We start from the raw sequence: 16,453 nt of genomic DNA, 5'->3' as shown, positions 1-16,453 counted from the left end.
TAAGATGCAACCAACAGTATGTATTCTATTGTCACCTTCACAAGCTGTTAAAAGAGATGGGGCTGTGTTTGTTATCTCCTACCATGACTCATCCTTGCTAAATCCCTCTGGAGGCTATCTCTGTTTAATGGGCAAGCAATGACCCACTGCATGACTCACAGAATTACATCAGCCCCTTGGGAGATGCTCCACCCAGGGGGAGGAGCCAAGCATTCCCACCTGGATATAATCAGGTAGGATTGAAGCACAAGCAGCTCTTCCCTCCTGGGTTCCCAGAGGATAAGAGTTACTACTGGACCTTCAGCCGAAGACCAGAGCCTTCAACAGGATCACTGCTTCAATAGGACCACTTCATCTGGGCTGCTACCACCACCCTGATTAACAGGGTGTCAGGTTGTATCCTGACTCTGTCAGTGTTCTTGTACTATTGCAATTATTTTCATTTTCCTATTAAATTACAGTTCTGTCTTGTGATTTCTCACTGGTTTGTTTTCAAACTAGTGCAGAATATGAAGTAACAGCTCAACAAAATTTGTTGGCAACATTCACACTATTACTTACTAGTCCTTTAAGGCACAACAAGGGAAAAAAGCAACAAACAAAATGCAGTCAATCAAACCAGACATGAACTGAGAACTCTGTGTGTGTGTGTGTGTTTAGACGGGTTTTGACAAAGGGAGAGAAAGGACAAGGATGAAAAGGAATGTGGCCTAAAAGCTTAACAGCACTCAAGCTTAACAGTAGTTAAACTGGAGCCGTGAGGAGTGGGGGGATTGGCCCAGGATCCATTGTTGATCGATGATCCTGTGAGTACAGGAAACTTGAGCTCGCTGGCTCTGAGAGGCCCCACTGGAGGTTGCCAGTGGCAGCTGCTGTGGTCCAGGAGAGCTTCGAGGGCTTCCTTTTGGGCCGCTGTTGATGGGCCACAAGACAGTGGGCTTCAGTCATAAAATGCTTCCTCATGGCCGCACTTTGGGTCAGCAGCCTGTCTTTGGAAGTGCGAGAAGAAGGATGTTATGGCATTCAGGCAAGAAAAGTAGTTTCCAAGACTGTTCATAGAAAACCCCAGGATCTGGTTAGACAGCACAAGTTCCTGGGAGCACTCAGTGTTTTGGGCAAGCTCAAGAGGAGCTTAGTCCAGGGGCTGTTCATCAAGGCTGAGGCCTAACAAGCATTTCTGAGATCACAGTGTGGCCTGACAAGGCCAGGGAAGATTCACCACCCCAGTGTGAAGCATGAAGTTTTGATGTAAAAAGCCATGGCCCAGTGGAACCCCGGGGCACTTTCCTCAGGCCTGCGGGAGAATCCTACTGCAGATCCTTGTGCCACTGATTCCATCTCTCCCCACTTTTCTAAGTTCTTGGTGGCAAGGTCACTTAGGTTAGACACACAGCTCACAAGAAGTGCTCCTGTATTTCTCTATACAATGAATTAAAGTGAGATGACACATCCCAAATCTGCATTTTCTTTCTGGCAATCTGACTGATTGGAGGAATTTCTGGAGCAGGAAGCTTGCTTCCTCAAATATTTACTGTGCATGGTAGTGAGCACAAAGAAAAGATTTAATGTTAAAAGCTTTGCCCAGGCAATGCTCCTTTGACAAGTTCCCTCCTTAGCTCTCCTTGGGAAGATCTGAAAGGTTCAATGACCCCAGCAAAAGCTCCTGCAATGGCTGCCTGCCAGCAGAGCAGGGCTGTCAGCTGAACCAAGTGTTGCCACAGGCAGCAGCTTAGCCAGGGCAGCAAATCAGGAGCTAGGAAGGAGCTGATCTGAAGGCCAAACCTCCTTAGCTCCTTCCAAGAACACTGCAACAATTCCTCATTCCAAGGAGGTGCAGTGCTGGACACCAGAGCTCTGTGTGAGGACTGGACACAAGTTTGCTCCCACGGAGTGCCGTGATGGTTTCTGCAGGAGCTGTGGGCTCCTGTGCCTGCCGGACACCATGAGGAGAGAAGGAGCCGAGTACACTGACACACCTTTGCCTTGAGCATAGCCCGGCCTTGACCAAACACACTGAAAGGTTCCCCCTTGGCCCATGTCTCGAAACGCCAGGTCAGCTGTTTGATGACTCCAGTTGGTTTGGTGTAAAAAAATTTCCCTCAGAAATACTAGTGTCTTGGGGTGACTTTATGATGTGTATTCCTTATCGCTGCCCTATGCCCAGAAATTAATTTTTGTGCCTTTTTATGCCTTTAAACTGAGCCTGAGAAGGGGAAGGAAAAACTGAGCAAAACTTTTTCAAAGCAGTTTGCAGCTTGTTCAAGGTCACACAGAGATAGCGACTTTTTTTCCAGCTGCGGCAGGGGAGGGAGGAGGCACCCGGCTCGCGGCTGCCCGGTCAGACAAAAATGCCCCTATTCAAACAGTGGGTGTGCAAGTAGACATGAAGTTTCACTGTCTTTTCTAGGATATTTTAGAAAGATCTAAGAGAATATTGCAGGAGGGAGCAGATGCCTAATTTTGTCTCCAGAGGAATCCCCAAAGGACACATCACTCTGCTGGTGATGGCAGGAAACCCCATAAGCTCACAGACTAGTTTTCCCTGACACATGCCAGCCTTCCCAGGCTTTACTAGGCTGGGATTTAAACCATAGCTAAGCAAACACACGCAGCCAAGTGACACAGAGTTTTTCCTCCAGAAATTGGAAGGAAAACCTGAGGAATTGGCAGCTAGCCCCTCAGAAACATGAGGAGCAAAAGCCAGTCTTCTACCTGAGAGCTGCCTGGGCAGGGGCAATTCTTCCGATTGCATCAGTGTGGCCGTGGCTAGAAAGGGCAGCGAGGAGAGGAATTCAGCGTCTCCTGGCAGCCCCTGAAATCCCAGCTCTCACTTGCGTGCACCGGGGATTCTGCTTCAGACTCTGAACTTGCGCAGCCGCTCCTTGGGCGCTGTTTGCCCCCAGGCACAGCGGTGGGTGCTGCAGCAGCTGTCCCGCACACAGGGCTCTGGAGCCTCCCCGAGGCCGCCAAGGACTGGAGGAGGCCATGTGCCCGGGATCTGGTGCAGCACCGTGGGGCTGTGGGGGATGCTTTGGTCTCTTTGGGGCGGGGGGTGGGGAGCAGGGCAAATGGAATCAAGATGAGACAGGGATCAACCAGCGCCACGCCAGGCAGCGATTTTTCCTACCGGGGCTCCTCTGAGTTTAGCGAGCTAATGAGGCCTGCGGAGCAAACGAGACCCGGGAGCGAGGAGGGAAGGGCTGGCTGGGAAGGAGTCAGATAAAGCCCTTGCAGGCATTTCTCTTTCTCAGGGGCTCCTGGGGAGACAAAGGAGACAAGAAGGATGTCCCATCTCGTGACACTCCCTTTTTTCCTTCAGGAGCTGTACCGCAGTTACTGCCTACGAGAGTTTCCATCGTGATCCCTTTGATGCCAGGGAGCACAAAGAACTTGGAACCTTGCCGGAGTCCAGCCCTGCCTGCCTATCTTGGAGCAGAGGGGAAAGATGAAGAAGTATTTGGGCGGGGCTTGAGCCGAAATGGCATTTTGCCGCTTCTGATTTCCTCCCAGCTTTTGCAGCGGGGCGACCACTGCGTCCCTGCAAACCGCTCCCCTTTCCAAAGCACACGCGGGCCTGGCTGGCAGCTCCGGCTTCTCGAAGGGGCTGCTGCCGTTGGCAACAGGAGCTGTTGTTGAAATTTTCGCGTTGCTTAACCCCCCCTGCCAAAGGCCACCGAGTGGCTGAGGAAGGACACAAAAAGATTACCCTGGAGGAAGGGGACCAAAAGCTTGGAAAAGGATGAAAGAAAGGCTCCGATGACAACGACAAGAACAAGATTTATTTTTGACAGCAAATTAACACCCGCTGCCCTCCAGCCCTCCCAGATTCGCAGGCCGAGCGGTGCTGCTTCCGTGCCTGAGGTGCTGGCACCCTGGGGAGAGAAACCAGAAAGCCGCGGTCAGCCGGACAGGGCTCCTGTCCCCCCTGTCCCAGCACGGCCTGTGCCCGGGCCAGGCTGCTGGCGGTGCCAATTCTCCGTTTCTAGAGGAGAGCAGCATGGCAGGCCACGTTCCACCGCCTCCACTTAAACACGGCAGAGCAGTCTCCTCAGCAGCTGCAAGAGCGGGATGCTCGTGTGCCCGCTGCCGTCTGCCGGAAGCCCTTCTGCCACCCGTTGCTGTGAAGCCGGGTACCCACCTCTGGAGACCTGCTGCCAGGAGAGGAGCCGATCCCGCACGAGGTCCTCGTCCGTCTTGAAGGCGATGGCCCCGCAGACCGCGGCCCCCCGGGGCAGCGCCGGCACCGGACGCACTCCACACACAGGGGGCCAGCGCTTCCCCATGCGGTCCGGGCACCCGGTGCAATCTTCCTGGAAAAAGCAAAGAACGATTGCATGAAAGTCAATTCAAAACAAGACCTGGAAGCAAGAAAAAACGTCAAAGGTTATCACCGTATCACGGGCCTGGGGAGGGTCTGAGCACTCCATGCAAGCATTAAGGCTCTCCCACGGCTGGGGAAAAACCCCACCTTTCCCACGCGTAAGCCCACCCCTTCCTCAAGGGCCCGCAAAGCAGACCAGCTGGGGCACGCCTTCGGAACCCGCCCCCCTCTGCTGCCCCCCGTCCCTACGGACGGATGCTTTTGCCAGGCTGGCTCCCCCCGCCCCAGCCCGGGCCAGGCTGGGTGGCAGAAGCTGTCAGCAAGGCCGGGCGCTGGCTCCCCCTGCACAGCATCCGTGCCCTGTCCCGCCAAAAAGCAACTTGGCGGCCGGCGGAAAAATTAATATTCCCCGGCGCCGCCAAGCGGGGAAGCTCCGGTGCCTGGTCCGGCCGAGCCCTGCCACGCCTGGAACCACGAGCATCCCCCCACCCCTCCGCCGGCTGTGGACTCATCTTGATTCCGTCGGGGCGCAGAGCGTGTCCTCCAGGAAGGGGCCGCAACCAAAGCCAACCGGCTTTGCCCCGCCAGCGGCCAGCTCGAGGACGGTGTTGTCCGGCTCCAGGTCGTGCTCCAGAAGAACACCCCGGCGGTGCCTCGGCTTGCGGGGACATCACGATGCCATTGAGCTGCAGGGGGATGTTTCCCCTTTTCCAGTCCGTGGCAACTTCACCGCACTGCCACGACTTCTCCAATAGGATGGGGAGCACTGAGCCGCTTCCTCCACAAGGCGCCGAGGACCAGCGGAAGCATCTCCTCGGCTGCGCTCTCTCCTCCGTGCCACGGCCGCAGGGAAACGCTCTGCCGTTTTCTTCGAGCGCCCCGAGACGCGTGCAGCTGGTGCTTGCTGGGCTCCTGGATCCTACTGTGCAGAGGGATGGATCTCTGCTGTCTCCTGGGCCAGGTGACGGTCCTGCAGCCAAGAATGCTCAAACAGGTCTTCCAAGGACGGCCTGTGCGCGGGGTCCATGGATAAACACCACCGGATGAGGTGCTGGCACTCTGGGGAGAGAAACGGGAAAACGCTGCTCAGCGGGACAAGGCTCCTGCCCCTGCTCTCCCAGATTCCACGGTGCCCAGGCCACACTAGGAGCGCTCGGAAGCTGCACCCCAACCTTCCCGTCGATCCTCCCTTTCGGACGAGAGCAGCCCAGAGGCACACGTGCCACCTCCTCCAGCTAACCCCAGCAGATCAGCCTCCTCCCTAGCTGCAAGAGCAGGACGCCTGTGTGCCACCTGCCCTCTGCCAACCACGTCCTTCCCCCCCTCCCCCCGTGCCGTGAAGGCGCATCCCCACCTTGAGACACCCGGGGCGGGAAGAAGAGCTGGCCCCGGATGATGTCCTCATCCGTGTTGAAAGGAAGGTGCCCACAGACCAGCTCATAGAGCAGGATGCCCAGGGACCAGATGGTGGCTGGCTGGCCATGGTAGCAGCCAAAGAGGATCCACTCCGGCGGGCTGTACTCCGGCGTGCCTACGGGACACGGGCGCAGCTCATCAGGCCCTGATGAGTGCTGCTCCCTCCCAGCCAGCTCCCGTTCCACAACAGGCAGCCCTCGCCCCGCCGGAAAGCAACTTGGCTGCAGCCGGCTGCAGAAGGATTTCCCCTCGCTCCCTCCCTCTTCTCCCTCTGCCAGCAAAGGGGGGAATCTCTGCTGCCCGGCTGGGCCCCGCCTTCGGGCTCACCTGACATTCGGGTGTAGAAGGTGTCCTGGAGGACCGTGCCGCACCCGAAGTCGATGAGCTTTGCCTCGCCGGTGGCCAGGTCGACGAGGACGTTCTCGGCCTTGATGTCGCGGTGCAGGACGCCGCGGCTGGTGCAGTGCCGCACGGCCTCCAGCACCTGGCGGAACAGCCCCCGCGCCACGGGCTCCGTCAGGAACCCCCGCTCCTCCAGGAAGTACCAGAGGTCCTGACAGCGCTCCGGACGCTCCATGACCAGCGCGAAGCCGTCGGGCAGCTCGAACCAGTCCAGGAGCCGCACCACGCCGCGGAAGCCAGGGCGCGACACCATCCAGAGCAGCGCCAGCTCCAGGGGCACAAGGGCGCCGTTGTGCTGCGGGGGGGACCGCGATGCCGTCAGCGGGGCCGATGCTGCGCCGAGCCTTCGGCACCCCGGCCCGGCCCCAGCACCGCTCGCCATTGCCCGGCCCGGGACGCTCCGCGGCCCCCGCTCACTGCACGCTCGCTCCCCTCGCAGCGTCCCGGCTCCCACCCTCCCGGGCCTCGCCCTAGCCCCGCCCGCCACGCCCCGCCGGCTTTCACTCACCAGCCGCGCCCACTCCGGGATGCGATCGCGGGACACTCGCTTGATGGCCACCTGCAAGTCAAGGCGAGCGGCGGGCTGAGCTCGTCGCCCGTCGCCCGTCGCCCGTCGCCCGTCGCCCGCCGCCCGCCGCCCCCCTCCGACCCGGCCCCACTCTTACCGGGGCGCCGTCGGCGAGCCGGGTCCCGGAGTAAACGCTGCCGCAGCCGCCGCTCCCCAGCAGCGGGCCCTGCCGGTAGAGCTGCTCCAGGGGAGGCTTCTCCGCCCGTGCGGGCGGCACCGCGCTCTCGGCATTCTGCCCGGGGCCCCCGGGCGCTGCTGCTTCCCGAGCCGCCCCGGGGCCGGCGGCCGAGCTGACGAGCGGCGGAGTTCGGAGCGGGGAAGCTGCCGGCGATGCTGCGGACGACGCTGCCGGGGACGGGGCGGGAGCCGGGCGGCAGCGGGGCGGCTCCGGGCGGAAGCGCCGGAGGGGCCTCGTTCGGGGCCGGGGCCGGGCCAGGGCCCGCGCCAGGCGGAGCCAAAAGAGCGTGCTGCTCCGCCAGCACCAGAGCGAGCGGCACTTCCAGCGGCGCCGCTGCCAGGACGGAGAGAGCCCGGCGGAGGCGGCACCGCGGCGGGCCGGGCAGGGGCGGGCAGGGGGCGGCCCCGCCGAGGGGCGGCAGCGGGGCGGCTCCGGGCGGAGCCGCGGGAGGGGCCTCGGCCGGGGCCGGGCCAGGGCCCGCGCCAGGCGGAGCCAAAAGAGCGTGCTGCTCCGCCAGCACCAGAGCCGCTGCCAGGACGGAGAGAGCCCGGCGGAGGCGGCACCGCGGCGGGCACGGGGCGGCCCCGCAGAGGGGCGGCCCGCGGGACGCGGCATGAGCCGCGCTGGGAGAGGCGGAGACAGGGACGGGACGGGAGTGAGTGGAGTGTGAGAGGGAGAAGGGGACGGAGAGCGAGCGGAAATCCGAGTGGAAAACCGATCGAGAGAGGCGCTGCTGCCGCTGCTGCTGCCGCTGCTGCTGCCGCTGCTGCTGCCGCTGCTGCTGCCGCTGCTGCTGCCGCTGAGCCGCCGGAGCGCGCGGCCGTTCCGTTCGTCCGTTCCCTGCACGAGCCCACCGGAGGAGCCGGCGCGCGCCCCGCGGAAGGGAAGAAGCAAACAAAGAAATAAATGCCCGTGAAAGAAATAACCTAATAAATCAATACAGAAATAAAGAAAAGTGTGGGCTTGTAGCTTTCTTCTTCCTTAGGTGAGATGAAGCATTTCACCGGGAAGAGTTCCCTGTCCTGATGGTTGTGCGAGAGTGGACAGGAGTGGAGCCTTTAATTTTCAGGTAGAAAAGATAAATCGTGTCAGTAATGTCATCTCTTTTCATCCTCTGTTGAGACAGTTGCAGGCTGCCAAAAGACAGAGTCTGCAATGTGGAACTTGGTCCCAAGCTTCTTTTTCTGCCAGAGGATGAGGAGGGGAAGTATCCCAGAATCACGGAGTCACGGCATGGTTTGGCTTGGACGGGACCTGAAAGATCACGTCGTTGCAAGCCCCCCTGCTGTGGCTAGGGACCCCTGGCACTGGACCAAGGGCTTGTCTAGAGCTCCATCCAGCCTGGCCTTGAACACTGCCAGGGAGGGGGTAGCCACACCTTCTCCGGGCAACCTGTGCCACGAGAGTCATTTTTCTGAATACCTCATCTAAACCTACTCTCTTTCCGTTTGGATCCATTCTCCCTTGTCCTGTCCTTGCCTGCCCTTGTCCAAAGTCCCTCTCCAGCTTTCTTGTAGGTTTCCGTCAGGTTCTGGAAGGCCACGGTTCTGTCGAGCCTAAGCCTAAGTGTCTTTTGCCGGCTGAAGAAGCCCAGCTGTCTCAGCCTTTCCTTGCAGGAGAGGTGCTCCAGCGCTCGCTAAATCTCGGTGTCCCCCGTCCGCACGTGCTCCAGCCCGTCCGTGTCCTTGCCGTCCGTGCTGGGGAGCCCGGCAGAGCCGGATGCAGCGCTGCAGGTGCAGTGTCACCGGCGTGGAGGAGACACGGCCCTGCCAGCGGCTCCGGGAGCCAGCAGTTGGCGACTGGCCGCCCGCTTGCCAGAGAGCCGGGGCCTTTGTGCCTCCCCTGCTCCCCGCGCCTTTCCCCGCCGCTCCCTCGCTCCCTCGCTCGGGGGAAATCCACCCTCTGCCGCCCCGCCCCGCTGCCCCGGGGGCTCCCCGGCGCCATCTTGAGGGCCCCAGGCCTCGGCCTCACCAGGCTCACCCGAAGGCCGTGGGGACACAAACACACGCACAGAAAGTGCCCTAGGGTTCCAAGGTCAAGCTTTTGCCTACGGCATCAGTTTGCTTTCAGACTGTGGACGAGATTATAAAATCACCAGGAGGAAAGAGCATGAAAAAGTTCTGCTTGGGCAGTACCTCAAGGCTTTGAGGGAGAGGGTTTGTGGTGCTTCCTCGCTCACAGGGAGCCGCAGGAAGTAAAACTAGAAATAAACTAGTAATAAACTAGTAAAAATAGTCATAACCCCGTATTAATTGGAAGGAAAACCTGAGGAATTGGCAGCTAGCCCCTCAGAAACATGAGGAGCAAAAGCCAGTCTTCTACCTGAGAGCTGCCTGGGCAGGGGCAATTCTTCCGATTGCATCAGCGTGGCCGTGGCTAGAAAGGGCAGCGAGGAGAGGAATTCAGCGTCTCCTGGCAGCCCCTGAAATCCCAGCTCTCACTTGCGTGCACCGGGGATTCTGCTTCAGACTCTGAACTTGCGCAGCCGCTCCTTGGGCGCTGTTTGCCCCCAGGCACAGCGGTGGGTGCTGCAGCAGCTGTCCCGCACACAGGGCTCTGGAGCCTCCCCAAGGCTGCCAAGGACTGGAGGAGGCCACGTGCCCGGGATCTGGTGCAGCACCGTGGGGCTGTGGGGGATGCTTTGGTCTCTTTGGGGCGGGGGTTGGGGAGCGCCCACTCCGGGATGCGATCGCGGGACACTCGCTTGATGGCCACCTGCAAGTGGGGAGAGAAACCGGAAACAACGCCCATATTTAATGTGACTCCTCCTGGGAAATCATAGAATCACAGAATGATTTATATTGGAAAGATCCTGAGAGATTTTCTACTTCCAAAGCCCTGGCTGTGGGCAGGGACATCTTCCACTAGACGAGGTTGCTCAGGGCTCAATCCAACCTGGCCTTGAATGCTTCCAGGCTTGGGGCATCCACAGCTTCTCTGGGTAACTTGTTCCCTGTACCTCAGCAGCCTCCCAGTAAAGAATTTCTTCCTAGAAACTTGCAAAAGAGAGTAGAACTATTTCTGTAAATACAACAGCAACAAAAGGAGGGCTGAGGAGAATCTCTGCCTTTTACTGGATGTGGGGGGAAACATAGAACAAAGCATGAAGAAAAGCCTGAAGTACTTAATGCACTCTTCCTTCCCTGGGTGAAGACTGTCAGGATGGGCGGGCCCAGGGAGTGGTGGAATTAAATGGAATTAAATGCAGTTGGTGGCTGGTCACAAGTGGTGTTCCCCAGGGCTCAGCACTGGGGCCAGTCGTGTTTCATATCTTTATCAATGATCTGGAGGAGAGGATCAAGGGCATCTCAGCCAGTTTGCAGATGACGCCAAGCTGGGTGGGAGCGTTGATCTGCTGGAGGGTAGGAAGTCTCTACAGAGAGATCTGGCCAGGCTGGATCATGGGCTGAGGTCAGTTGTATGAGGTTCAACAAGGTGAAGTGTCCCGTCCTGCACTTGGGCCACAACAACCCCACGGAAGGCTACAGGCCGGGGGCAGAGTGGCTGGAAAGCTGCCCAGCAGAAAAGGAGCTGAGGGTGCTGCTTGGCAGTGGCTGAACGTGAGCCAGCGTGTGCCCAGGTGGCCAAGAAGGCCAATGGCATCCCGTCCTGGGATATGCTTTAGTGGTGGCCTTGGCAGTGTTAGCGGCCTCAGGTTATTGGGGGGACTCTGTGATCTTAAAGGTCTTTCCCAATGGAAACAGTTCTGTGATTCTAAACCTCCATTCCTTGTTTTGAAGGATGCAGTCCCAAACAGACCCACATTTGTGTTCTTAAGGAATTTAGCATCTACCTTTCCGTGCAAGTAAGAGGAATCAGGCTTTAAATGCTCTCGAAACACTTTTATTCCTTGATCTTAAGCTGTGTGTTTGAATTGAGGAGATTTTGTACAGAAAGGTTGGACCAGAAGATAAATGCAGGCAATTTAGCTTCAATGGCACTTGTTTCATCTGCTTTTCTGCTTCCTTTCCCCATGGGGGGCAGATTTGGGAGTATTTGTCTTGTGCTTTTGAGTTCTGGCCCAGACTTGCTCATGGATATGCTGTAAAACCTTAGCTACCCCTTTCTACTGACAAAATCTTGCAGGCTGGTGGGAATTGCTAGAGACAAGGCTTATAAAGCAGTCCCCAGTATGATTAGCCCAGTGTCCCTGCTTAAATCCAGGCCTGCTTGTATTAAAAAGGAGCAAACTCTTCTAACCACCCCGCCTTTTATTTGTAGCTCTTGGGGCAAGTCCTGTGTGCCATTCCAACTCTTTGTTATCAAATGTGTGAAGTGATGTTGCTGCTGTAGCAGCAGCCTGAGTTCCGTGGGAACAACTCCAAAGCACTGTCCTGGGTGCCACTGCAGTGGGCAAGGTCAGAGACTTGCCTCTGCTGCCATGGGCATCCTGCCATGGGGAGAGCAGCTGCTGGGGCTTCCCCCATTCTGCTGACAGCAGTCTGCCTCCAACATGTGGACTGTATGGCCATGATTTTGACAGAATGTGCAAAATGCATCATTTGAACATTTTTTATGTTGCTCTAACATGACCTGACTCGAGCAGTTTGGTAGGCAGGACGCCCTGTGGGCAGGGCCATGGCAGGGATGGGTGGCTGTCACTTGCACTGGCAGTGTTATTTTTCCATGCAGGCTCCTGATGCTGCGGGGCAACGCACCAGCAGCTGTGTGGGGCCCAGGGACCAGCAGCACACCGAGGAGACCCTCATCTGCACAGAGCCCATCGCCCCTTTGCTCCCCCCATGGCGGCACAAGACAATTCCGCCCCAGGTGAAGGGCTGCAGCAGACTGGAGACTCCTTCAGCCAGGACTCGTTGCAATCTCCTTCCTGCAGCTGTGCCCGGAGGATGTTGGCCTGCAGCGGCGGTGCCGATGCCCAGGAATGCTGCTCGGCTCAGGGAGGCGGAGTGGGTACAAAAGCTGCGCTCAAAGCGCTGATCGCGAGACCCCAGAGCCGCTGGCAAGTGCAGCAGCTCTTCTTCATTCCGTGCAAGTGAGAGCCCAGCCTTAGAGCCTGTCCCGGGGGACAGGGAAACGCTCTGTGTATAGTTTTGAATGTTCAGGGACAGCCAAGATGAGAATTGTTTTGAGGCAGGTGATGTTAATGTTGGGTTTGGGTGTGTCTGCAGGAAAGAAAGCAGGAATGAACCCCTGCCACAAGGAAGGAGAACATTTGCATGGCCAATTTACACCCTACAGATACACGGATCATATCGGCCCGCTGAATACTGGGAGCATCTATTGCAGGGGGCAAAGCTTCCTTTAATAGATGGGAAAGATGAGATTTGAACAAATAATTTTGCTGATGCAGAAAAAGGGATGAGACCCACTGATCCCTTGCCTCAGGGTTAGTTCTGCCAAATCCTGGGCACGGCCCCTTTGGAATGACTCCGTAATTGCTGATATGCCGCTGGAATGCTGAATGCATCTGGGGAGAAGAATTGCTGAGTATGTAAGGTGGCATTTTTGCTGGATTAATTCTGGACTAGGAGTGTGTAGGTAATGTAACTGTAATGTTCTACAGGGGGAAAAAAATCCTGATTTCAGAAAGTTATTCTTTTTTTTTACCGCTTGGCTGCCACATGATTTTATCATCGGTGGAGGACTGTAGAGAATGATTAGTTCTCTGAGTTTTAGGAGCTCTGTTGGAGAGCATTTCAGAATGACCTGCCCAGTGGTTTTTCCATTAGGTAGATTTTCAATTGTTAGGATTAGCCAAGATCAGAAATATTTTGAGGCAGGTCATGTTTATGTTGGGTTTGGGTGTCTCTGCAGGAAGGAAAGCAGGGAATAAACCCCTAGAAAAATGAAGTAGAGCAAAAGTGGATTGTTTGGATAGGCCAATTTGTTCCCTACAGATATGGGCTGCTTGAATACTGGGGATATCTAATGGAGAGTGCAAAGCTTCTTCAACTTCTAACATGGGGTACCACTGTTCATGTGCCAGCCCTTCGTTTGATGTGAACAGAAAAAATCAAATCCAAAAAGTGCAAAACCCAGCCCAGATCTGAGTGGGAGTTACAAAAATAAATGCCTTGAGAAGTAGCTTTGGAAAGTGCCTTTCCTCCTAGACAGTGTCAAACCCACAGGCCTAGCCTGCTGGGGCTTAGGGCTGGCTGCCCTTGGGAAGGGAAGGGGATGGTGTTGGGATGGGGGTTTTGCGGCCATGGAAACGAGAGAACCACGGGCGAGCGTGTCACAAAGGGGCAGCCCCGCGCTGAGGTTGTGAAGGTCGCGGGTGTCACAGGCACAGCGGCAGGAGACGCGTCCGGCTCTGCCTCTCTGCGCCGACTGCTGGCGATTGGAGTCCCCCGACCTTGTTCTAAGGCTGGGTACCAAGCTCCCGTCGCTGTCTACGCCGAGAGCGTTCCCAAATTCAAACCCAGATACTTCTGCGAGGCAGAAGCACGGGTTCGAACATGGACTTCACTGGAAAAGGAAAGACCGCTGAAGAAAAAGGTGAGGATAGAATGGAGATGAAAGGCCTCGGCCAAATGGAAAAAAATCCCAGCAGATTTCAGGGAAAACTGGTCGATGGTGGTCAGTGCTGGCTCTGTGTCAGAGTAGGTGGCTGACAGGTACAGATGATCCTGCAAGGATGCCCAAGGCATCACAACATTCTGTCCTTAGTTTACTCTGCTTTCTCCTTTTTCTCAGTAGCCAAATGACTCATACTGCCAGTCAGGACAGGGACTGTGGCCACAGCAGACCACAAAGTGGACATGGTCATAAGATGCAAGGCCTGTTTCTATCTTAGCACTCAATGTCAGGTCTCACTAAAAATAAATTTCCCCTTCTTCATCTGCTGGCTGATCAGCTCGAACCCTGAGGATGTTATAACGGTGCTATTAAAACACCAGCAAGGCCTGCCTGCTTGCTGAGAGGTCTTGCTGGTTTGCAGGAACAGCAGTCAGGACTGTGTGGGTCTGTACTTGGTATGCACAGAAGCCCAGTCTCAAGAAGGAATGGGTTTTTTCCCCTCTTATCATTGCAGCCTTCCACCTTGCCCTTCAGGCTTGCCAGGTCCATACTGTTAAGAACAATCACAGTGATGCTAGTTTCATGAAAGATAAAAACAAAGCAAACTTCTCAATACTTAAAAAATCCTTGGATGACTTACCCATTCAATGAGTAGATAGCAGAGGCTGGAGTTCGACTAACTCACTTCTTCCCTTGTACCTGATCTACAGCTTCTTCTGGAGACAAAACCTCAAGGAAGAAGTGGATGGAGACCATGCCTAAGGAGGGCCCTGTGTGGCCTCCCCACCCTGGTGCCCTCCCGCTCCTGCCTGGCTGCAAGGATGCTGTGCAGACCCCCAGGCTTGGCAGTGCAGGTCTCCGCTCGCAGCCTGCTCAGGGGGCCTTGGCCCAGGAGCCCCGGCAGGGGCAGCTGAGCAGCGCTGCCCCCGGGGTCACTGCCAGGGAGGACACGGTGAAGGCTGAGCATGGCTCAGCCTCACAAAGAGGTAAGGCGGGAGCTGGGCCGCTCTCTGGCGGGAGGAAGGCTCTTGTGCCAGCCTAGAGAGCCTGGGCACATTGCCAGGGAGCAGTTCTGCCCTGCATGTGCCCCCTGCAATGAGCTGTGCAGCTCCCAGTGCCCCGTGTAGCTGTAGGGCTGCTCAGCTGTGGGGCCGGGAGAGGAGCAGGAGGGTGCGTGTGCAGCTGAGCCATTCCTGGAAAGCACAGGGCTCTGGGCTCCCTGCTGTCCCAGGGCAGCCCAGAGGCCAGGCTGTTCCTGTGCTGGCTCTCTGGAAGTGGGTCAGGGTGTCTCCCTGGTCTGCCTCAAGTGGCTGCTGGCAGGAGCGTGTTTCCCTGTGCAGCTCTTTAGAAGTTACCTGGGAATCTCTCCAATGAAATAGTGTAGCTTCAGATGCTTTATGTTGGCATTGTGGCCTCTGTTATATTTTGTGTCTCCATTTTGCAGGACTGACTGGCTACACTCTTGCCAAGAAGTTTACCGTGGCATCTCCCTCTATGCTCCTTCCCTCCAAGCCATTGCCTCCCATCCAGAAGAGCTCTCCTTCTTCTAACACCAACAAAATATGTAGCGGAGAGCAGGAGAGTGGGAAAACTATCACTGGCAATGGTGATGACAGAAGAAAACAGCAGGAGCTGAGTTCAGAGGGAAAAGGACATACGGTAAGGACCAACCTAAGTCCTGTCTGGTGGATTTCCAGTTTATGTGCTGTAGGCAGAGCTCTGAGAGCTTTTGCTGTGGTGTGAGCCCAGGGAAGCAGCTGAGCAAAGAGAGAGCTCAGCAGGACACTGCACTTCAGGCTGTCTTTGCAGTGGGTGTGTAGGGCAGGCGTCATGTCCTCAGCGTGTATCAGTAGCAGGGGAGGTCTTTGCATGGTTTTGGGGCTCTGTTGTGGCTCCTGCTCTGTCTTATGGCTGAGAAAACACCAACAGGCAGTCAGAGCAGCTGAAGTTGGCCAATCTTGTGAACCAATCCTTCTACATTTAGTGAACTACGGGTATGTGTGAACCATCTCTGTGTCTTGGTGGTATTTTCTGTCAGCTGTGTCCTGTTTGGACGGAGAAAGGTGTTTGCTGGAACAGGCAGTCCTGCAAAGTCAGTTCCAGGTTGTGTCAGCTTTTGAGTTGTACAGGCATGTCCTTGTGCCCAGTTGTCTCTGATGCTATTTCTAGACTTCATCAGCTTCTTGGCAGCTTTGTGCAATCTGGCATGGCTTTGTCCAGAGGGAAGGGATGGCAGGTGGCCATGGGGAGAGCAGTCCAGAGCCCACCCCCACGATTGCCTTTGCAGCAGGGCCAGGACCTGCAGTTGTTTTGGGTTTGCCGTGGGGTGCAGGAGGAGGCGGATGAACAACAGCTTTGGTAAACAGAATGTCCAACCCAAGGCTTGTGTACTTGATTCCAGCCTTGCTGAGAAAGGGCCCAGCGTATCCCTGACAGGAAGTGATCCTTCCGCTGAAGTTTGAACAGGGCCTGGTTTGGCTCTTTAGCTGTGCCAGGGACAATGGGATACTAAGGAAGGGTGTGCATCTGCCCCCGCTGCCTCCACCCGCCTTGCTGGACATGGCATGGGGGCCCTGGAGCAACTTGGGCCGGCAGAGGCCTTCCAGAGAGCAGCAGGGCAGGGAGCTCTGTGGAACTTCCTAAATGCCAGTGAGCCTGAGATGATGGATGTGTGGGAGCTGGAGAGCACCGAGCATCCCCAGAGCTCAGCAGCATCGGGGCTCAAAGGCTGCTGGGGAACTGTACGAGGGAAGGGAAGCAGCAGCAGAAAGGAGGGGCTTGAGAAAAGCAGGTTTGGACATCCTGCAGAATGGCTTTGTGGGGGCTTGGCTGGAGATCAGCACTGGCTGTTAGGTGCTTTAGGGACAGGGATCCAAGCCCATTCCCATACGATCCAAAAGGCCAGTGGAGGCAGTGGCACCACAGGACATCTTGGTGCCAAACATGTGGATGCCAGCTGGCAATCCAGCCATATTTCCAGAGAAGTGAGCACAGGGATAGAAGTGGCAAATGTGGGACATGGTCTCTCACTCACCACTTCCCTTTCCATTCCCTGTCCTAGACCAAGCTGCTCCATCAGTTTGACATT

At 56.6% G+C, this 16,453-nt stretch overlaps 1 protein-coding gene across 1 annotated transcript; it reads right to left on the bottom strand.

Moving 5' to 3' along the window:
- Positions 1-3,980: 3,980 nt before the first annotated feature.
- LOC138107019 (serine/threonine-protein kinase pim-1-like) lies at positions 3,981-7,254 on the bottom strand (the record flags this gene model as incomplete). The annotated part of the gene is given in 6 exon segments (XM_069008350.1): positions 3,981-5,254; positions 5,256-5,380; positions 5,676-5,852; positions 6,065-6,434; positions 6,648-6,698; positions 6,805-7,254. Coding segments are annotated over 6 exon segments (1,380 nt in total), but the record flags the coding sequence as incomplete, so codon positions are not given.
- Between the last annotated feature and the right edge of the window lie 9,199 nt (positions 7,255-16,453).

Source organism: Aphelocoma coerulescens, chromosome 3 (assembly GCF_041296385.1).
Source record: "Aphelocoma coerulescens isolate FSJ_1873_10779 chromosome 3, UR_Acoe_1.0, whole genome shotgun sequence".
Lineage (NCBI taxonomy): Eukaryota > Metazoa > Chordata > Aves > Passeriformes > Corvidae > Aphelocoma > Aphelocoma coerulescens.
Note: the sequence above shows the minus strand (reverse complement) of the source record. Positions and strands in the feature narration are given on the sequence as shown.